This window comes from Notolepis coatsorum (genome assembly GCF_963971535.1).
Source record: "Notolepis coatsorum genome assembly, chromosome: 9".
Lineage (NCBI taxonomy): Eukaryota > Metazoa > Chordata > Actinopteri > Aulopiformes > Paralepididae > Notolepis > Notolepis coatsorum.
In genome coordinates, this window is record NC_140173.1 from 47,646,203 (window position 1) to 47,670,368 (window position 24,166).

General features: G+C 42.7%; 1 protein-coding gene across 1 annotated transcript; it reads right to left on the reverse strand.

The window, feature by feature from the left end:
• Nucleotides 1–46: 46 nt before the first annotated feature.
• csgalnact2 (chondroitin sulfate N-acetylgalactosaminyltransferase 2) lies at nucleotides 47–22,870 on the reverse strand. Its single transcript, XM_084321792.1, has 8 exons — nucleotides 22,749–22,870; nucleotides 18,380–19,316; nucleotides 16,753–16,969; nucleotides 15,208–15,309; nucleotides 14,355–14,533; nucleotides 13,682–13,776; nucleotides 2,630–2,711; nucleotides 47–693 (listed from the first exon to the last, which is right to left on the reverse strand). The coding sequence occupies exons 2-8, from the start codon at nucleotides 19,026–19,028 to the stop codon at nucleotides 401–403; spliced, it is 1,617 nt and encodes a 538-aa protein (XP_084177918.1). The 5' UTR covers nucleotides 19,029–19,316; nucleotides 22,749–22,870; the 3' UTR covers nucleotides 47–400.
• Between the last annotated feature and the right edge of the window lie 1,296 nt (nucleotides 22,871–24,166).

Here is a 24,166-nt window from a genome sequence, read left to right on the forward strand (position 1 = left end):
TGAAGGAACCTAACCCCCACACATAAATACATGTTTGTATTATACCTTGTTTATCTATTGATAACTAGACTTTTTCTGTGACATTCCTAAAAGTTGTCCCAATGTGCGAGTTAATTTTATTCCCACCCCTAAATGACAGATTGCATAAATTCTCCCAAGCTTTTGTTGCAACTCTGCGTTGTTAACACGTTTAGTTAAAAGTTTCACATTTATCATCGTAATTGTACATTTTGCCAACATTCATCCGTGTCTTCAGCTGAGATGTGAAATGCAACAGAATTGTGTAAACAGGCCTCTTCTATTAGTGCATTAATAATGTCATAAGGACATGACAGTTCTAACGTTTGTCCGGTCTGGACTCGTGATGGCTGTGTGTGTGTATATATATCGCTCTCTGGGTTCAGTCGTCTGTATTGCTCTGGGTCTTGAAGGCCTGCTTGCGGAGGTGAGACTCGATCTCCTCGCGGAACACCAGCATGCCCAGGTGTGAGTGGGAGGCCTCGTTCATGGCTTTGGACTGGATGCACATGCGGTACTGCTCCGGCGTCAGCTCGTCAGCACATTGCTTCTCGTGCCACAGGTGGAAGAGGCCCGACACCGGCGTCCGGATCACGATCAGGTCGCTCCGGAGGTATTTCCTGTACAAGTGGACGTCTTCCACACCCCAGCCTTTCACCTCCAGGTCAAAACCACCTGGGAAAAGAATTTAAATTAATTCACGGATTGGTTTGGTCAATGTCAAAGAGCTTTCAGGGTCCCCTCTGCTGATCTTCATTCTTAAAAAGGAACACAGCAACATCATGGGGAAATATGCTTACCATCTTCTCCAGAGTCGGACAAGAAGATAGATCCCAATTTCCTGTCTGTGCGTTCAGTAGAAAGCTATCCGGCTGCATGCTAGCCTAGCACACCACAAATTAATGGAAGTGGATACGGACCAGCTAGCCTAGCTGTTGATGAAAAACACCTCCGGGAGGCTTGAAGCCTTTCTCCAACGCGTTCGTGTTTCTGCGTCTCTGATTGGCCAGGTCATGTGACATGTACGCCCAATCGTGGGACCGCAAGTTTTTACACTGGTTAAGCTTAGGCGCTCTTTCGAAGTTGGTTAAGGTTAGAGTTCGTCTTAGAGCATGGCGATAGAACACCTGCCCTGATTCCAAACTCTAACCTTAAAGGGGAACTCCACTTTTTTTGGAAATTAGCTTATTTAACATCTTCCCTGGAGTTAGACAAGAAGATGCATACCTTTTTTGTCTCTGTGCGTGCATTTTAGCTTTGGGAATAGACGCTCCGTTAGCATAGCTTAGCTTCATCACTGGAAGTGAGGCAGGACAGTAGCCTTACAGTGCCTTACAGTGTATTGCAAGGTCTGACATTGACCAAACTTGATATGCATGACCTTGGTGGGCTCTAGGTCAACTCCTGAAAAGGGGGTCAATGTCAGACTTTGCAATCAAAAGTTAGGGGGCTAATAACCCTTGCCATAATTTCAGTGCGCCCCCTAACTTTTGATTGCAAGGTCTGACATTGACCCCCTTTTCAGGAGTTGACCTAGAGCCCACCAAGGTCATGCATATCAAGTTTGGTCAATGTCAGACCTTGCAATACACTGTAAGGCACTGTAAGGCTACTGTCCTGCCTCACTTCCAGTGATGAAGCTAAGCTATGCTAACGGAGCGTCTATTCCCAAAGCTAAAATGCACGCACAGAGACAAAAAAGGTATGCATCTTCTTGTCTAACTCCAGGGAAGATGTTAAATAAGCTAATTTCCAAAAAAAGTGGAGTTCCCCTTTAACCAACTTCGAAAGAGTCGCCTAAGCTTAACCAGTGATAAACTAGGCGTAGACCCGGAAATAGGCGCAGAACTTGCCGTCCCACGATTGGCGCACATGTCACATGACCTGGCCAATCAGAGCGCAAAACGGGAACCCGGAAACACGGACGCGTTGGAGAAAAGCTACACGCCTCTGGGAGTTTTAAGCTAGGCTAGTGGTCCCCATCCGCTTCCATTCATTTGTGCTAAGCTAGACTAGCAGCCAGCCGAATACAGAGGAAATTGGTATCAATGTTCTTTTCCGACTCTGGAGAAGACGATAAACACATTTCCCATGATGTTCCCGTGTTCCTTTAAGCAGCTCACTTCGTTTTATTTATTTATTCATGACCACTTAATGAAAACGTGAATTATACTACACATTTTGTATCTTTTCCTTTTCCTTGCATACATGTCCTGCTTAGGATGTTCTGAATAATTTTAAATTGAGCATTTAGTTTGCTCATAAAGGCTGTTGTGAATCTTGATTCCTTCATTGCGGTGCGTGTAAAAGCCAGGGTAAACCTAGTGTCTATACATGACCAATGGTAAACCCTGGTAGTGGCTATACATGACCAATGACAGGGTAAACCCTGGTAGTGGCTATACATGACCAATGACAGGGTAAACCCTGGTAGTGGCTATACATGACCAATGACAGGGTAAACCCTGGTAGTGGCTATACATGACCAATGACAGGGTAAACCCTGGTAGTGGCTATACATGACCAATGATGTGGAAACCTGAGGCCTAAGGGATTGTTCTAGAATCTACTAAAGTAGTGAGTCAGTCAACTAATAAGGATCACCACTTACCAATACTGAGGAAGTCGGACCGATACTGACATGTCATTCCAAAGCCAAAATCTCTCCAGAATCCCGCATCTTTCTTGTGAATCTATTTGCAAAAAAAGATTTATGAAACGTGTTTTTATTTTTTTTCTCAATACTTTAATCCCTCAAAAGGAACACGCCAACATTTGGGGAAATTAGCTTATTGTCTTCTCCAGAGAGAGACAAGAAGATGGATACCAGTTTCCTCTGTGCGTTCAGTAGAAAGCTATCTGGCTGCACGTTAGCCTAGCTTAGCACAATGAATGGAAGCGGACAATTTCCCAAAATGTTGATGTGTTCTTTCAAGCAAGGGAACGTGACATCAGGTTGCTCTTCGTCCAAGTCAAAATGCTTACTAAAAACATTCATTCAACATATGATAACATGCTACATACATGATTCTCCATTTAATTCCTACATAAGAAGCAGTTACTATGCAAATCGCATAACATGCTGAAGGAATGTTTTAAAAACTTAATAGCTTTGTGTATAAAGATGTAACATAGGTTTGCTACTATCAGCATTAGGGACATATAGGAACAATGGTCCTCATTCTCGAACATATTCGCAAGTACCTTTGTAAATATCTTTAAAAAGTTTGTACTAACAAATTTACAAAAATCGGATTCCTGAACGTGTGAAATGGTCTCCGTAAGTGGCAAATTATCGCAGCTGGGTTAGTGGCCAAAATTATCGCAGCTGGGTTCCCACTTAAACTGGAAGCGCGTTCTTGTACACGTGAATTTGCATACAGACACACCCCGCCAGCTCCTTATAAGGCGAGGGCCGTGTGCAAAACAGCGAGAGGCTCAGCATTGCATCTGCTCCTTGCTGACCCCCGTATTCAACAGGTAGCATGGAAGCGATTTGCGACTGATCTCAAAATTAGATTACTCACTCATCTCCACTCACTACATTGGCTCCCCGTCTCAACTACAAAATCCTGCTGTTCACCCATAACTGCATAAACGGACACGCACCCCTCTACCTACAGGAACTCATAACTCCACAACAATCTTCCACCCGTACCCTCAGATCTGCAGGTAGTCTGCTCCTTCGGGTCCCCAGTACCCGGCTGCTTATAGCTTATCCGCAACAGTAAGTGACTTCCGGGGTAGGCCTGATTGGCCCCGACAGGCACGTGACGCGCAACTTTCTCTGCCGCGCGGCACGCTCCGCGGAGCGGAGCAGCAGAGCTTGCGGAATGATGTAACCGTCCAAATCCGCTACGACTTTCATTCGGCGCTTCAGCTCACCTGGCAGAGCAGCGGTCCTGCGATCCTGCGGTCCGTTGTTGACGAGTTCGAATCCGATCAATTTTTTTTTTTTTAACGTGATTTTTTTTTTAACGTGTATTCTTTCGCCGGTTAAGGTTAGGCATGGTTAAGGTTAAGGTTAGGCATTGTTTCGGAGTTGGTTAAGGTTAGAACGGTTAAGTTTAGGCGCTGTTAAGGAGCTGGTTAAGGTTAGAGTTTGTGTTAGAGAATGGCAATATTCTTTCTATGGTTAAGGTTAGGCATGGTTAAGGTTAAGGTTAAGGTTAGGCATTGTTTCGGAGTTGGTTAAGGTTAGAACGGTTAAGTTTAGGCGCTGTTAAGGAGCTGGTTAAGGTTAGAGTTTGTGTTAGAGAATGGCAATAGACAGCCTATTTCCGCGCGACAGCTCTCAGCAGCCTCGTTGCGCGTCCTGAGTTTGCCGCGTCACGTGCCTGTCGGGGCCAATCAGGCCTACCCCGGAAGTCACTTACTGTTGCGGAACAGTTACAGGCTACCCGGCTCTGCACCATGGGGGACCGAGCCTTCTGCACGGCTGCTCCCCATCCAGCTGAGGGCAGCACAGAGCCTGGACTCTTTTAAAGCAGGCCTGAAAATCTATCTACCGGTATTTCAAAAGGCCTTTGATTGCTAGCTCTTTTTTTTCTTGTGAGGTTGTCTTTCATTTTCTGTTTATACCATGTTTTTAACTGTTCTATTTTCATTTTATTTTTATTCTGTATTTTATTTTATTATTAATAAATATATTTTCTTAACTGTTTTAACCCTGTAGCACTTTGGGATCCTAGTGAACGAAAAGTGCAATACAAATACAATTTATTATTATTAGATTCAAATGTATTGTTATTATACAGCACACGTACAATACACCATCCAACCAGAGTTTTTTTTTTTTTTACTTTTATTTGACCAGGCAAATCAATTAAGGACAAATTCTTATTTACAATGATGGCCTGGCAAGAGAACGCCTCTTGAAGGGAGGGGGGGGAATTCAGGATTAAGCATTTCCTACATACAATATATGTTATTACAATATATATACATACAAGCAATATAGCAGTGAGATGGGCACCATGAGAGACAGGGGGTTGGGGGTGTTACTGGGTTGAGAAACAGTTGCAGGAATCAGTGAGTGTTCATCAGAGTGCTTGAATGCTGATTTAGGCATAAAGGTGACCAGTTTGAGATATTTTTGTAGGTTGTTCCAGTCCCTGGCGGCAGCAGCCCTGAATGACGTTTGACCAAGTGTAGTGTATGTTTTCGGAATCTTTAGGAGAATGTGTTGAGCAGAACGAGTGTTGTAAGTGGCAGATGTAATTTTCAACAGGTGACATAGGTAAGGGGGGGGGGACAACCCAAGGAGGGTTTTGTAAATGAGCATGAACCAGTGCATATTGCGACAGGTGTGCAGGGATGGCCAGTTGACGGAGGAGTAAAGGGTGCAGTGGTGAGTGTTGAAAGGGGCACTGGTGGCAAACCGGATAGCAGAGTGGTAGAGGACATCAAGTTTGTGGAGTGAGGTCTTACATGCAGATCTGTAGACTGTCACCATAATCAAACATGGGGAGTATTGTCATTTGAATCAGAGTGAGTTTAGCAGAGGAAGTGAAGGTGGAGCGCATTCTGTACAAGAAGCAGAGTTTGGATTTGACCTTGGACTGTAATCTGGTGATGTGGTGCGAGAAAGACGGAGTGCTGTCTAGCCAGATCCCCAAGTATTTATACTCTGTGACCTGGTCCAGAACAGCGCCCTCAAGGGTGGTGATGTCGTGGCCAGTGGGGGTTGCAGCAGAGCCCCTCCTCCCAGTGAGTGAAAAACAGTAAAGTGCAATAGTTACATACAATGCACAGGTGATGAAACCGGTAAAATGATTCATTTGGGATAAATAGTTGGTGATTGCGTTCTACAGACATCCTCGGAATTAAATAATTATAATAAAGATAAATACGACTTTGTATGATTAACAATTACGTTTTGCATTTATAGTCTTGACTCAATGAGGCATCGTGTGCATCACACACACTGCAAACTAAATAAATAAGAACTAAACCGATCGCCGTGGATATAGCTACTGTATAGTGGAATACACTGTTAATAACTTAATATGCCATATACATTCCAGTGTTTCCCTTAATATATGCATTCAGCAGCGGCGCTATGAACTAGACTACCCCCGATTTTTTTTTTTTTTTTTTTTTTATATATAATTTTATTTGGGCTGTGGGGGGTGCTTAATGTCTGAAGGAGTCGACTGAAGGCTTCTTGACTTGTCCTCTGCGAAAGCATGCAATTGGTCCACCAGATGGATACATCTTGATATTTGTCTAGTGTGTTAATTAGACAGGTGAAATCCTCTTTCAGTGCCTCTGTGCCCGTTTTCTTAGGCCGTTAGCCTCGCTGGTATGTGAGCCATTAGCGTTAGCCACGTTTATAGGCCTCTTTGCTTTTGGAAAGAGTGACAAAAAAAAGAATATATATATATATTTATCTTTTTTTTGTGCATTCGACTAAGAGGTTGGTAGTCGACTACGGCTCCTTTCAATTGATTAGTCGACTATTCTACTAGTCGTGGTCAGCCCTAGTAATTTGTAATCAGATTTGTTATTTGACTTGCCACAAATCTCACCCCACTTATTGTCTAGTGATTGATTCTGTATTTACAGGTGAAGACTGACCTGAGGAACAGGCTGCAGGCATCAATGGGCCCCCTACCAGTGAATTCCCCTACCAAAGAGCCCTGGGCCCTCATTTATCAATTTTTCTTAGAAAGTATTCTATTTTCATACGTAAGCACAGAATTTAGAATGTGTGCATGCACAAAGAAAACGGGATTTATCAACCGTGTGTACACAGGTCCTACGCTCCTCCGTGTTGATAAATACCTCTTTGTTCTACTGTCAATGCTTGTGCATGATTATCCATATATGGTCATGAAAGTGATGAAACACCCCCCATGGGATGTGAAATAATGGACTGACCCGAGCGGAACTCTGAGAAACTTCACAGGAGATTGTTCACTGAGGCGCTGCCGAACCAAGAAGACACAATGCGTGTTATGGGATAAATAAAAGGCTGACTTGTAAACGGTGATGTCAGATATCAACGGCTCCCTAAGACCATTGCTGCAATTCTGCCTGGACAGCTCAAAATACTAATAAAGACCGTTCGTTGACCACTGTTTGGCGTTGGTGGTTTGATTGATTGATTGAAAAGTTTATTAACAGATTGCAGAATGGGTACAGTAGCCTACAGTACAGCTCAATACATACAATTATTAAGGGGATGCAGACCAGGGCCCCGTTCCCCGTACCTGGCTAACTGAGTTAGCCGGATAATTTCCAGTATAGCTTGACTTAAGCCGGACCTTTCTGTTCCCCGAAGTCGGATTTTCTAAATCACCATGGTAACAGATCAGAAAGTTTGAACCTGGTCCGGAGCAGGGTTAAGTTCAGTTAGCTGGATGAACCATGGCCACGCCCCCGCAAAGAAATGCCAGCTCGCTTCCTGAAATATTTCTCACAGTCTAGATCCCATTATACCATTCTGAATTATGTTTCTGTGCTTCGTTTTCCTAGAGGGGGCTTTTGAAATGTATAATAATAGAACTAAATGCTGATAATAAATCATATTCAGCCTATAGATTTACTTTGTCCTAAATAAAATAATGCACGTCATATACGGCGCTCGGAGTACGATACACGCTGCATGTGGTTATTTTAATAACGGCGCATTGCAAATGTGAATCCCGCTGGGATATTTTTAATGAATGAAACCTATCGGCCGTTTGGCTCTGATTAGTTTCATATATTCTCCGCTGTAGATTTGCTTAACGGAGCGCCCGGATTGTAAATTGAAGTGTCTATGCGTGGATTGTGGTTTTTGTGGATTATGAATTACGAGGACTCAGAGGATTGTTGAATTGTATCATCACTCACACGTTATTGTGATATTGTAACTGGGATTAAAATGTCTGATGAGATGCGCTGTTTGATGGATTTGAGAAATTGAATGAGCCGTTGACGTCACATTAATGCATTTGAGAATAAAGAGATAAAACTTCATTCAAAAGAAAAATATTCGAAACACGGTCTCTTGTCCATTGATGGATACACAATGAATATATACAGTCTGGCACAGTGGTGCAACGGCTAGTGCTCACTCCTGTCAAGCCGACGACCCGAGTTCGAGACCCCGCTTTTCCAATATAATTTTTTTGGAATATAATATTAATGATTATACGCAAAAGTAGCCTAGTTTTAAGTTAAAATATTATAAATCTACATGCATTGAGGATGTCATTCTTTATATAGCTCTCAACGTGCACCAAATTGAATTATTCCTACATTGCAAAAAGAAGAAAAAGACTAGAAGAAGGGGGATTCGAACGCGGGTCGTCGGCGTGAAAGACAAAACAACCAACCGTCACACCACAGTGCAGATAAGTAAAACATCCACCATACATCAATCAATGGATAAGAGAGCCGTATCCTTATTCTGAAACAGTTGAACTAATTATTTTCGCTAGCAAGATCTCATTTGATTATTCAATCCATAAACCTACTGCCAGCAGGCACATTTAAAGAAATATAATCTGATTGATTGGGGTAATGAGGGACTTAAAATTAGCCTATAGATTATGCATTTAACTTGTCGGCGAGGCTATTGAGCCGCCTGCAATCTGTTAATAAAGTTTTAAATCAATCAATCAATCAATGCCGTTAGAAAATCAGGATTTCTGCTATCGACACCTGCTGTCTTTTCAACTGAAGCGGCCGGGCGCACTGATCCTGAGTATCAAGTCTGGTTCGAGTTAACGAGACTGAATCAGCGTTCGAGGAACAGGAAAATCCCGGCTTCAAACATCGGGTTAATTGAATCTGGATAATGGGACTCTTGATCGACTTAGTTGAACCAGGTACGGGGAATAGGGCCCAGAGAGACTTTCGTCTTGTTTACATCAGGGTCCCCCATTTTCAATTCATCATGTGTGTGTCATTATAACCGTGCTGTAATATGAATGCCTTTATTAGTTGTGTTCGATTGGCTATAATATGATTTTTAGAGGCATCTATTTTGAATGAATGAATGAATGAAAACTTTATTTAACAGATTGCAGAATGGGTACAATACAGTACGGCTCAATACACACAATTGTTAAGGGGATGCAGACCAGAGAAAGACGTTTGTCTTGTTTACATCAGGGTCCCCCCCTGTTGTTGTCGGTATTAGCCTAATAATACCGACAACAAAATAGATGCCTCTAAAAATCATATACTATTAGGTAGCCTATATGAATTACATATAATAGCAGTAACTTGCGCATACCAGTGTATGCGACGGACCAGTGTATATATCATAATAGTTTACTCTGAGTCTATCAGCATACCAGCATGTAATACGTTCTGAGTGTGTATCTACCTCAACTCCTTATTAAATTTGCGCATAGATTGCAGAAATACGGGAACGTTTTGATTTATATTAAAAGGCTTTGACATTGTAAAACTAAATACGTGGAATTCTGTAAGCATAATACAAGTCATATCACCCACACGATATATGCTCTGTGTCCAGAGCATGTATGCTTTTCATTCATTTAAGACACATTATTGCAAGGGTTTTGTAATACACATACACCCTGGTCTCATTGCAATGCGTTTTTTATTCTTTCTTATACAGTAGGAAGGGGAAGAACACTATATCGTGGGTGTTCATATGACTTGTATTCTGCTTACAGCTTCGAAATTCCACTTGTTTCGTTTAACGTAAAGCCTTTTAAATATAATCAAAACGTTCCCGTGTTTCTGCGGTCTGTGCGCAAAATAATAACAAGTTGAGTTACGCGGAGCGCAGTCAGTCAGTACACCCCGTATATATTCCGATTCGGAGATAAAGACCTATTATTCCAAATGCTATTTATAGGGTTTTGACCATAATTACACTACTGTTGCTATTTTACAATTAACTATAATGAATTACGGTTCATACAGAACATGCCAGTGTTGAGACTAATGCACAGAAGCTTATTTCCTTGTTGTAATAATATATTCTACCAACGGGCGCCATCTACGCATGGTCCGACCTGTGCTTAAATATACGCACAAAGTCAAGCACAAGTTCAAATTGATAAATCTCACACTTTGCTTAGAAATGATCGTACGCACACATCTGTGCGTACGCCACGTTGATAAATGAGGGCCCTGGAGCTTTTCTTTCAAAAGCCCAGGAAAATGAAAAATTCTAAGGCAGAATGTAGCCTATGCCACAGTGTTATGATTTGTGTATGTTAGACAGTTAGTATGTTCTATGTATCTATGTCTATGTTTTCTATATTATCTATTAAATCATCTATATCTATGTTCAATACAAATAGTGTACATTTTCTTAAGTCTTGAGGCATGTCATTAATACTTTGATTGCCCAACCCGAGTTTTCTCGGGTTTACCCCCCGCGGGTTGAATGCCCACTCACGAGAATTCTCGTATTTTCTAGTTTTTTTTTTATTTATTAGCGATCTGAAATCATATTTCATCAACCGAGTCTACCGTTGGAAATTCAGCATCTCCCGGTGCTCAGATGTGAAAAAAGCGCCCCCTATCGTCTCCCAGATGGTAATTCACCCTTTTGGATTGAACTCAATGAAAATGAATGAGAAAAAAAATCCCCGACTCCACATTTTACTTCTCACTCACGCAGCCGGGGTCGATCAGCTCCACTAGTGAGCCTCAGAGCAGCGGGGATTATGTGTTTTTACAGTATACACAGTGAATCAATAAAAGGATTGATTTTTTCGAATGGCGATCAGGAATTGGAATAATCCATTTGGATACCATCTGATCTCAGGTAAGGAATCTATGTTACCAGTCTTAGGATAATCAGACTCGTTTTCACGGAGATATAAGCTTTTATGTGATTATTACTGTGAGAGCGGTCAGGAAATAGGAGAATCGATTTTCAGCTCGCGGCCAGAGCGTGCGTGCGTACACATGTACTATCGATGATCTAGCGTTTATTTGAAAACGATTCGTGAATGGGCCGAGGAATGACAACGTTCTAGAGTATTCCAGTAAAGGGCGATTATCATGGAATGTCTTTATTTTTCCATGAAAACGAGTGCTTTTCAAAATGCTAGAAAACGGAAATGAAGAGATAAAAAAACAATCTGCTACGACAATGTTAACTGGAAAATGAGTCTTTGATAAGCGACGGGCAGATTAGACACATAGCCATAATTTAAAACATAGATTAGGCGATATTAACGTTAACATTGAAGTGGTGCTGGGCATTCAAGGAGGTAAAAAGGAATTAAGCTTGGGCAGTGAAAGTGTTAACCGCCACGCTGTTTTCCCCATCTCTACTCAATGGCGCCTGCGTTATTGACCATTTTAGCAATGTTTGTGGACCCATCGTGTGTTCGGTATTATAGCTATGGAGACAATACTGCCCTGTCAAGGCTAACCGCAGTAACTCGAAAGAAATTTAGTTATGAGTGAAATTGAACTTGTCAATAAATGTTTATCTTGTGACCAAGTTTCAGATGTTAATGTCGCTCAGTTTTGGAGATATGGGGTTTTAAAAACTGCAGTAACTACAAAATCACACTCAAAACCCAGGCAGACCGCAGTAACTTCCAAACAGTGAAACTGAGAAAAATGGCTTTAAAGTGTTTTGACTTGCCATCCAAAATGTGTTATAGGTAGATAGATGATAGTACCCAGATTTAACATGTATTAATGAAGTAATCTTTAGGCATACAAAAATATGACAATTATTTTAATTAACCCCAAAACATCTGATACTGCACTCTGCTGCACGATTTCCTTAAATAATTATACAGGTAATGTACAGGCAAAGTGCAGTAACTTCAAATAAAATGTTGTTTTCCCTCCAACTTAACCTAGCCATTTTGAAAATGAAATTTAACACCTGAATATATTGGAATGATGATGATCCAAATAAAATGGCTAGGTTAAGTTATGAAAGCTGGAGGGAAAACAACATTGTATTTGAAGTTACTGCACTTTGCCTGTACATTACCTGTATAATTATTTAAGGAAATCGTGCAGCAGAGTGCAGTATCTGATTTTTTGGGGTTAATTAAAATAATTACGTCATATTTTTTGTATGCCTAAAGATGACTTCATTAAGTAAGGGATAACGTATAGCTACGAGGTCATTGTCGCAAAATAATTGACCGACACGGTAAACGTCAGTGAAGGTCAATTATTTTGCGCTGATGACCGAGTATAGCTATACATTATCCTGCTTATTACATGGCTAACTTACTAACAATATACCTAATTCATTTGACAAATCGCAGTTGTTCTGTGGCTCTGCCAGCCCAAATAAAGTGATTATTATTATCGCGGGCAGCCCGGCAGGTGTGTCTGATTGGCTGCACTGAAACAGTGTGTGTCAGTGGGGCTTGATTACTCCAGCTGCGAAAAACAATAATCACCGGTGGTTATCGAAAAATGATTCACCGCTGTCAGGGGCTATTGACCAATCACAAGCAAGCATTTTGGCGAATGTGAAAACGCCATGTAATAATACATGTTAAATCTGGGTACTATCATCCATCTACCTATAACACATTTTGGATGGCAAGTTCACTGTTTGGAAGTTACTGCAGTTAGCCTTGACAGGGCAGAATAGTATGGCTCATTTGACAGGGATTGTTCATAGTTCAACACGCACTATATACCATATACATGCGTCTCCACAAAATCATCAAATTATCCCACTGGCCGATAATTTTGCTTTTCTTCAGATTTTGGTCAATTTAAGAAAACAAGATTAAATGGACCAAAATCAAGAAAGAAATAAGCTAAATGATCTGCCAGTGGAATAAGATAATTCAAGATAATTCTACTCAATATTGGACTTATTGTACCAAATACAAGATATTTTCACTTGATAAGATTTCATTTTTTGCAGTGTACAAATATGCAGCTACCTGGGCCTCCAGAGCACTTCTAGTGTCAGCGCCGAGCGGACACACAAAACATCCTAGCAAATTCACACGCCCATGACAACATGAACATGAATAACCTATCTCGAACAATTCTAAGGTAGTTTTAAGTTATTTCTCCGGCAGCATGTGCTAATATGGATTCCGGCGGCACGTGCGCACGCACAAATATGGATTCCGGCAGTGTGCGCGCAGCACAGCACCGCTGTAAAAAAATAAATCCAGGGGAAACACTGCAGTCTTCTTCTCTATGATATTATTTATTGTTGCTTTGATTTATTCCTATTGCTAGAAATAAATAAATGCGTGGAGAAACGGCTTAGTGAGGCAGCCTCAGCGTGTGAGCACACACACACACACACACGTACTGTATACGTGCAAAATGAATCGTTGCAGCAAAGTAGGCTTCTATTATTCTAATTACTTGTTTTATTAGGTATTATAGTAGTATGTCCTACTGTAGAACATGATTTCTCCCAAATAAAACTGTTAAAAACACGGGCGCACACTGATCTGTCCGACTTACTGCCTTTTCGAGTTTGTAAATCCTACATAAATCCTACAACGAATTTACAATACGAAGCCTTTTCGAGAATACCAAATACGTTCGTAAATCGAGTTACGAAGGAATTCCTTGGTAACTTTCACGTATGTCCGTTCGAGAATGAGGACCAATAATTACAACAATTCTTTCATGACATAAAACACATCTCTCAACTAATTGTATTTACCAATTGACCACAAAGTAGATTATGTCGCTCACATGTGTGAACCTTTCCCTCAGTTCTTACCAGCTGGAGCTCGATGGGTGGAGCCAGCTCCAGATTTCCATAAACGATGGCAGGATTATACAGACTGAAGACCACGGGATAGAAGACTTTCTTGTCTACAAAACGACACAAAAGCAAGTGCCTTTCAGTGCTGCTATCAAAAAAACATAGACAACCATCATAATTTATGAATACCGTTATGGGTGTCAGCAATTATAAGTAGTCAACCATTTACGATATAATACTTCTAATTACTCTTAATTATACAACGGGCAGTTCTGGTCAAGCAATCCAGTTGTTCCAACGCTGTATTTCAGGCTTACTGAACATGGGATTTGTTGCTATGCAAAACGTTGAGATAAACAGGAAACTGAGCTTAATCTTTCATTGCTTCCTCCTGTAATTACTTCATCTTTCATTGCTCCCTCCTGTAATTACTTCCATCTTTCATTGCCTTCTCCTGTAATTACTTTCTACTTCTTTTTTTACACACAAATGTTGAGCAACTACTCAGATGGTGTATGCGTTGGGTTACCGTCACACCCCATAATACTCCTGAAGGTGTCCTTTACTGTAATTATGGGCATTTAGGCGATGTCAATGACACAAGGCAACATCACACAGACGTACCCAAACCGTAATCATAGTAAAGAACATCCTCTTCGGGGTATTATTGCTATAATCAAAACCGTACTTGGAGCGGCGTGAAGCCGGCAGGTGTTGAGGAACTCCAGGGTGAAGTAGATGTCAACGTCGCAGAAGAACATCAGGACGTCCGCCTTCTTCCAGGCGTGAGCCCCGATGTCCAGGCCGCGCCCCCTGGAGAACTCCTCGTCCACCGGGATCAGGGTGTAGTTGGAGAAGTTCTCCTCCCTTGAGAAGCAACAACGCGGTTTCAGTGAGTCGAGACAGAACAGTAGTGAACAGATGGATTTACTGTCCGTGGTACTTGGGAATGCACAGTCCCTTCAGCGTAAACACACATTGTATGAGCTTTGAACTCTGTTGCCTAAACTCAATTTATACCTACCTACTGCTTTTACTGTCTACAACTGCCGTACATTGTAATTATAGTAATCATAATGACCTACCTCATACTATAGTCTACCCATATAACTCTGTATGATAGCATGTACAATAGTGCTGTATATACCGTATATATATACATTTTATATATTTATATTTACTGCATACGTATATATATAAATTTTGACATATCTATATACTATATCTATAGCTGTACATATCCCTTCCCTACTCTTACTAGTTACATTGCTGACCAGTAGAACACTGTACATACATCTGATTAGCACTATTACTCAGTAGTACTAATTCATATATTTTAGACCCAGTTTAATCACTTGTATATTGCTATTGCACTTTATATTTGCACTCTGGATGCCAAACCTCTTTTCATTGTACTGTACTTGTACATTTTAATCAAATCTATCAGGCGTACACAACACACCAAGTAAAGGACTTAACATTTAATTCACAGTATATTTTATATAAATATAAATGGTATCTGTGCATCTGTAGGAACAAACCTGGCCATTTTCTCCAAAGAAGACTTGACGTCCTGCAGGCCCTCTTGTCCAAAGTAAACCACCGTCAGATGCACTCGCCTGTCGTGCTGTATGCACACTTCCCTGGAGGAGTCAACACAATATATTACCTCTAAGGCTGAGACCACTTATCGATTTATCAATAATTATCGCTAATTGCGTGAAATCGATTTGCTCACTTAGATTTTTCTGCGTGTAATTCTTTTTTTTTAATACGTTTAAAATACACAAATTTTTTATTCTTATTATTCAGCGCCATACCCGAGAAAAGTCGGGTTATCTCGCCATGCGTTGAGCGCCAGAAACCAGAGTATTTTCGGATTTTGATCTTTTCCTTTGATCCCCATTCTACAGTCAGCCGGAGCCCTCTAGGTGTCTCTAATTAATCTGCCTACGTTGGAATTGCAATGACGGTCGAATCTCACCAGGTGGCAGTATTGCCTACCTTTTGAACTCTGATTGTCTGAACTAAACTGTCTCTGTCCTGATGGCCTTCTTTCCTGACTCGCTCTGAGGGGGAGGAGCTCTTGCAGAGCAATCGCTAGGAGATCTCCTCGCCTCAAAACCTATAGTTTCCTGTGTACGCGAGTAATTACATATAAACGAGTAATCGCGATCGCCAATGGGATCATTGAAATTATTATTTTTGGAGTACCTTCTGGCTAAGGTAATGTATATTCTATGTCTACTTTACCGAACCTGAAACATGTTTCTGTAACGATCACAGTGTCGTATCTTACCGGACCTAAATCAAGCTTTTTGTAATGATCGCATTTTCGGGGTAAGACTCTCCCCCCCCCCACCCCCCTTGATGATTTTGTGAAGGCACATATGTACATGGTATATACCTTTGATTTGGGAGTATTTGGGGCTTCAGGCAATCAACCAGAACAATTTGGGCTTATTGCATAAAACGCGTCATATCTCGCGATCTATGGAAAAAGACTGGATCATTTTGGAAATGGGGCGATGTTTAGCGTGTAACAAACTACAGTGTGTAGAAATTAACTGATTAGTCAGTAATGGACTATGAACAATGCCTGTAAAATGAGCCATACTATTGTCTCCATAGCTATAATACAGAACACACAATGGGTCTGCAAACATCGCTAAAATGGTCAATAACGCTGGCGCCATTTAGTAAAGATGGCGAAAGCTGGTGGCAGTCAAAGAGTTAAGAAAATGGTATTCTAATATATTTTTTTTTTACACGTGAAATAATAATAAATATATATTTCTTGATAATTTTGTCCCGATTTATCGATTCTTCCAAATGGCATATCATCTCAGCCTTAATTACCTCCAACAATAACAACAAGGAATGCATATTACTCTTAATTTAAAACTCACATAAAAGATATATCATTAAAACAGAAAATGCAACAGAGAATCTACTGGCTGAGCAGACCCTCTTTATTCTCACTAAACCTGGGAAGTAAAACATACGTACAGTAGAGAAAGGGAATCTCAAGTGGGGGACAGGGACAACCTTGGCTGTAGCCGCTGAACGAGCTCCACAACGCTCACCTGAAGTTGTGTAAGAACTGCAAGAAGGTTTCTGTTCTGCCTGCCAGCGGCACGATGATGTTAATGATGATTCCTGACGTTTCTACCGACGTGCTCCGCACTTTCATTAAAGGGCCAAAGGGACGGAAGAGCGTGACGTGACGGAAGCTGTTGGAGTCCTCCTTCTCGAAGAAGAGCTCGTAGAGGGTACCTTTGTCCCGCTCCGTCCTGTACAGGCCTGTCAGCGTAGACACAAAGGGACAAGGAGAATGCATCACAGGGTTTCCCTCTGGCTCTTTGTGGTGCTAGCGAGCCAAGGAGGGAAATACGATACATGGGGGAAGCAGTGTCTGCATGTCTGCATGGGGGAAGCAATGAAAAGGACTGTGTGTCTGCATGGGGGAAGTGTGTCTGCATGGGGGAAGTGTGTCTGCATGGGGGAAGTGTGTCTGCATGGGGGAAGTGTGTCTGCATGGGGGAAGCAGTGAAAAGGACTGCGTGTCTGCATGGGGGAAGTGTGTCTGCATGGGGGAAGTGTGTCTGCATGGGGGAAGTGTGTCTGCATGGGGGAAGCAGTGATAAGGACTGCGTGTCTGCATGGGGGAAGTGTGTCTGCATGGGGGAAGCAGTGATAAGGACTGCGTGTCTGCATGGGGGAAGTGTGTCTGCATGGGGGAAGCAGTGATAAGGACTGCGTGTCTGCATGGGGGAAGTGTGTCTGCATGGGGGAAGTGTGTCTGCATGGGGGAAGCAGTGATAAGGACTGTGTGTCTGCATGGGGGAAGTGTGCCTGCATGGGGGAAGCAGTGATAAGGACTGTGTGTCTGCATGGGGGAAGCAGTGATAAGGACTGTGTGTCTGCATGGGGGAAGCAGTGATAAGGACTGTGTGTCTGCATGGGGGAAGCAGTGATAAGGACTGTGTGTCTGCATTGGGGAAGCAGTGATAAGGACTGTGTGTCTGCATGGGGGAAGCAGTGATAAGGACTGTGTGTCTGCATGGGGGAAGCAGTGATAAGGACTGTGTGTCTGCATGGGGGAAGCAGTGATAAGGACTGTGTGTCTGCATGGGGGAAGCAGTGATAAGGACTGCGTGTCTGACTGTCTGATGGGGGAAGTGTGTCTGCATGGGGGAAGCAGTGATAAGGACTGACTGTCTGCATGCGAGACAAAATAAACCTTGTTAATGTGTTATTACATCCGTTTGTGAAATCTAGTATTTGTATTATATTTTCATGGGAAACACTGCGTCTATCAGACGTAACAGTAAAAAGAAGTTCATATTCCAGCCTTTTTCTACATTACATTCCTTAAATCACTAGCCAATAACAGGGACGTGGTCAGGAAAACCACGAAAAGCATGTAATAATAATGGGTGATGAAAGCTGGAATCTCTGATGGAAAAGAATGGGAATCGTGTGCCAGTCTCCTATTTCAACAATAAAGCCAAGGAAAAGAATATGATGTTGGCGTGAGGCAGGCTTGGACCAGTGTACCTCCAACAATGTAAATAACATTTTTGAGTGGGTTGTTTATGTAATAATTGCTCAAAGAAATAAAGCTCTCATGCCATTTCAAGAGAAGGTCTATTATTGGATAATAGGGACTTATTGAAGGTTTAACAGTAAGCATTGATCCAGGCGCCTCACCCTCAGTAAAGTGTGCGTCTGTGTACGCCTGTCTCTGCATGTCGTCCTCCGCACCGTCCTCGTCGTCCGGGTGGTTGATGACGTCCAGCGCCGCCTCGATGACCTCCGTCAGCTCGTCCCGGCGGTCCTTGCGGACAGGCTTCTCCTCCGGGTGGCGCGTCAGCCCGGTCTCCAGCTGGTACACCTTGGTGGAGGTGAAGCTCTCGAAGGGCACCAGGGCGTACTCGCTGGGCAGGCGCGCCCCCGTGTTCACCTCCGCCTTGTCGATCTGGGAGTGCAGGTACTCCAGCAGGTCCCCGGGCTCCTGGTCCTTGGCGTCGGCCGGCCCCTGCAGCACCCCGGGCGGCTCCTTCCTCTCCTGCAGCACCTTCAGCTTCTCGCTCATCTCCTGCAGCTCCTGCTTGAGCTGGGCGATCTGCCGCTTGAGGCTGGTGGCGCGGCTGAGGTGGCGCTCCTCCTGCTCCTGCAGCAGGGTCTGGTAGTACTCCTTCCCGTAGGGCTCGCCCGCCAGGCCGGGCAGGACCAGGCTGACGTCCGCCGGAGGGGTGCACTCCAGCAGGTAGGCGAACAGCAGCAGAGCCAGCAGGAGGAAGAGGCCCAGGAAGAGCCAGCGAACCCGGCCCTGCAGGGGCAACCCTCGCCTGGGCATCGCGCTCACGCATCCAGCTATGGCCAGCAGGTCTGCGGCATTCCCTTTCCCCCGTGATCTCCTTCCAGATGAACTCTTATCACATTACTAATAATATGCATGTAGGCTTGACGTCCGTCTCAGAAATATAGAAGGGTCCTTAAATCTTTTATGTCAGAGCACATTCCAATGTAGATTAAGCTTAGTAGTCAAAGGTACATAGTTTTGTTCATTGCAAGACAAATGTACTGATGAACCTGCAGGAATGCTTTCAAACAACGTTCCTCTATGAACTGTAAAGATGTAAACCTACAGGGGAAACAGAAATCAACAATGACCAACAAGCCTATTTACTAATTGCTAGTGAGGACATTCTAAGATTCAATACGACAGGTTTTAGACAAATATTCTTCCATAGGTCCATAATTGGTCGTTCACAGCACAGCAGTTTAAGTAAGCAGATAACAGTTGCTGAGTGGGCTACCAGTAGCCAGCCAAATAGGCATTTATTACACATTGACAATGGCCGAAATTTATTTTTGCTAATTGGCACGTCTAACATTTACACTGAGAATTCACGAATTCAGAATAGAATCACTCTCTCAAGGGGATAACGTTCGCTAAACCCACAGCTTTCAACACTAGCACACGTTAGCTAGCTGGACAACAACATCGCGTTCGTGATGGGGAATGGATTGGGTCACTCAAACTTCGTCAAGTCAGCAGTATTTTATAACAAGTTACTTTCCGGTCAGCGATTTCGCTTTCAAAATAAGAGCGTGGGAATAGAACACTCACAATTCAGCCTAGCCGTGTGTGTCTAAGTCTATGTACAAGTTTACAACATTTTCTGCTTCCACAGATTTTTTCAAGGTGCATATTAATATATTTTAAATGTGCCAAATGAATCGTCAAATCAAAATCGGACATGTTTCAAAGCCAAGAGTAGTGCATGTATAAAACAAATATATATATATATATATATATATATATAGAATAAATTAAAGTAAAGATTGTCCACATTATAACATTTGAGGAGCTACATTATATAGGCCTACATAAAGAAATAGCTAACAAAGGTATACTGCAAAATCTATAATTTATTCATCTGTCTCGGATGTGGCGCAAACTGTGCAAATTAGCAGACTAAATGATATCCTCAACAGTAATCTCAGGAACCTAGAAGTTCTTGCTGGATTAAAAAAGTATGTATTGCGCCGCAATAACATCTGGGGTCAGCATACAGTTTGTGCACGCAATGTCAAAGATAATTGTATTATAAGGACCTTAACCGCCCTGTAATGTAATCATCACACTCATCAAAAGCTACTCTGTCCTTACTGGAGAGAACTGCTGAGTGACTTACAAACGGCATGCAGATAATAAATTGGATGGAGTTGGTGGCATTTCTTCCTCTGCAAGAGATTTAATGCGCTCGGGTTTTGAGCTCTTCCATGTTTCCAGTATGCCTCTCTGCACACAGAACACGCACCCAGTCAACATTTGTTTTCAAGTGACATGAAACCGCTCTGTGCAGCTTTTAGATCGCTTGTCATGAGAATTGGTGTCAATAGACTTGGCACTTGGCTGTGCTGTAAGTAGTTTTTTTTTTTTTTTTTTAATAAGTGGTCTACAAGTTAAGAGTATAGCTCTACCCTCCAATTTAAAATTAAAGCCATCACTGGTTTAGATTGTCAGGTCTAGTCAACATGGGTCTCCTAGTCCCTCCACTCTGCAGTAAACACAAAATAAATGTTCTTGTATCCCGTTCTCACTTCATCCAGAGAGAGAACTCCTACTGCTATTAGTTTTAAGCAAATGTGTCCTTGAAGTAAAATAATCTGCCAGTGCAGTAAGCAAATTTGTCTCAACAAGATTTCTTGAAATAAGTAAACATATCTTGGGTTCTCTCTCCTGATTGGATAAAGTGGGAAGGGATACCAGAAAATGTATTTTGTTTATGTATTACTGCAGAGCGGAGGGACTGGGAGACCCATGTTACTGACGAAACACTCTATATCAGTGATGGCTGTTGGAATGTAGAGCTATACAATACTTATTCAGTTATTCTAACAAGAAAATACCACTCACAGATCCTTTAATACAATAGTCTGGTCTGGGTATGAGATTAACATAGCAGCGACCACAGGACTATGTGGAAGCAGTAGCAGTGTGACAGTGTGAATAAAGTCTGTCTGAAGAGAGTCGGTTCACTAACGAGACCTGACCCCCATCTCTCTGAAGGTGAAGGGGGAGTCATGCATAGCTTAGAATCTAATCTGTCAAACATATCATTGTTTTTCTTTCCTATTTGAAGTCCCATGTCAATTACTGACAACACAGAATGGTTCATTCGGTCAAAAGGGACTCGGACCACCCACTTAGACCAGCCTCTACCAATGGGCCACCTGCCACTGAGTCCTTGGTTACCACGGCAACGACTCCCAGCCTTTCAGCAGAGATTGTGATTCATTCAAAGCATCTTTAAAACAATTCACATTTCACCCCAAGGTGCGGTAAATTGTCATTTTACTCAACGTAAAATCACACCACAAGTGACCACATTTAATTGTTTTCTCTGAATATGTTTGTTTTGTAACAGCTAGTAAGTAGATTAGTTAGATCTTTAGTGTTACGGATTTTGCCACCGATTCAAAACTACTGCTGTGCTCCGTCTCCTCCATAGACTGTCTCTGGTGGGAACAGGCACCTGTTCGAAGTATGCAAAGTGTCCAACACATCCACTTTTGCTGATAACTACTGTTAGTGCTACCATTAGCTACATTATAGCCCTGTCAGCTACCAAATGTTATAGGCTAACTTAAGAGCTTAAATAGATGTGTGTGATGCTTTGCATTGCAGGGTAGATTAGGAGGACTGAGGCTACATTCACACTGCAGGGCGAAAGTGTCCCAAATCTGATTTGTTGCAATGCAACCTCAGTCTGAACAGTTATGTCAGAATTCATGGCACTTTTACGTCACTCTAGGCGAGATTGACATTCATCACAATTCTGTCACTCTGTGAATGCAAACATGGAAGACAGCTGTGATGGAGGTGGTCAGTACAGAACAAAGAAGAAATCTGATCCGAGCAATAAATCAGAATTGAGCACTAAAGGCTGGCAGTGTGAATGTAGCCTGAATGACATCAAACATGGGGACAGACATATTTAAGACAGTTAGCCATAATTACATTTTCAATTCAATGTTCTACTCCACCTTGTAGTTCACCAGAGTCCAGTCTCTCACAGGCTACTCAAGACAGGGACATTCACCACCTCTTCTACTTATAGTGAGTGTACTGTTGATCTTGTATGAAGATACTACTATTGTGTGTATTGAGCCGTACTGTATTGTACCCATTCTGCAATCTGTTAATACAAATTTCAATCAATCAATCAATGAACCAGCAGCAGATAAAATCATAGACCGTTTGACACTGCTTTTCAAAGTGCTTTACCTTTGAACCTGAATAGAAAACGAGGTGATTTGTATTCAACACACTTTTCTAACAAACAAGTTAGTTATTTAAATTATTTGCTACTGTTCAATTATGTGATAAAGTGTGTAGAACGTTTGTAACGAGAGCTCTTATTTGAGAAATGCCGACCGGAAATCTCTACGACACTGCTTCTAGCTTAACGGTGGGGCGATCACTGTTAGCGTTTGCCTCGGTTTTTATCCGTCGCAATTGCAAAGTAGGCCAAAATTGTTATTTAGTTCAAAGCCATCTACTTACCCAAATCATGCCATTGTCTGCTTGACTCCAACGTGTGCCTTTAAGTGCGCAAATGAAACAGCGGCATGCAGCTAGAAGATGCCACGGAGCAGGGAGAAAAGTGTTCCGCAATCTACTTCCGGTCGAAATGTAACCAATGGGAGTGTGGTTGAGTTGCGTCGTCACCAAGCACGCCGATTCAGAATGAAATGTTTTGTATCCTCCCAGAGAAAAGTGATGAATGAGTGCGTGCATTGGGTGAGTAGTAGGTTAGCACGCAGAATGGGTTATTAAAGGAGAAATCCACACTAAAACAGTCTAAATGTAAATGTAATTCACATAGACAACATTTGGCACGTAAAAACCTAGAAAGCATCTGATCTAGATTGGCAATGGATTGGGAGACTGTAACCTTTGTGAACCTTGGATTTTTTGTTGTAGTATGAACAAGTAAGAGCCAGACAATATAGTATGTGGCCATATCCCCACAGCCACAGGAACAACCTACTGTCAAACAATCTCCCATTCACTGTCGATGGAACAACTCCAGAGTTGTTTCTCATTCACATCACCTGCTGTAGTCTTGTCTCCCTCAGCTCTATTTCTGGACAAGGAATTGTTGGGAGAGGACGTTACTTACAGTACATCCTCTTCTTCTGGTCAACCGTCCCCACATGCAGTCCATAATGGTTGTGTGTGTGGACGCAGGGACTGTAGGAGATGGGTGGGTAGGGTATTATGGCTGCGTGTGTGGACGCAGGGACTGTAGGAGATGGGTGGGTACTGTAGGGTATTATGGCTGCGTGTGTGGACGCAGGGACTATAGGAGATGGGTGGGTACTGTAGGGTATTATGGCTGCGTGTGTGGACGCAGGGACTGTAGGAGATGGGTGGGTACTGTAGGGTATTAGGGCTGCGTGTGTGGACGCAGGGACTATAGGAGATGGGTGGGTACTGTAGGGTATTAGGGCTGCGTGTGTGGACGCAGGGACTGTAGGAGATGGGTGGGTACTGTAGGGTATTATGGCTGCGTGTGTGGACGCAGGGACTATAGGAGATGGGTGGGTAGGGTATTATGGCTGCGTGTGTGGACGCAGGGACTGTAGGAGATGGGTGGGTACTGTAGGGTATTAGGGCTGCGTGTGTGGACGCAGGGACTATAGGAGATGGGTGGGTAGGGTATTATGGCTGCGTGTGTGGACGCAGCGACTATAGGAGATGGGTGGGTAGGGTATTATGGCTGCGTGTGTGGACGCAGGGACTGTAGGAGATGGGTGGGTACTGTAGGGTATTATGGCTGCATGTGTGGACGCAGGGACTGTAGGAGATGGGTGGGTAGGGTATTAGGGCTGCGTGTGTGGACGCAGGGACTGTAGGAGATGGGTGGGTAGGGTATTATGGCTGCGTGTGTGGACGCAGGGACTGTAGGAGATGGGTGG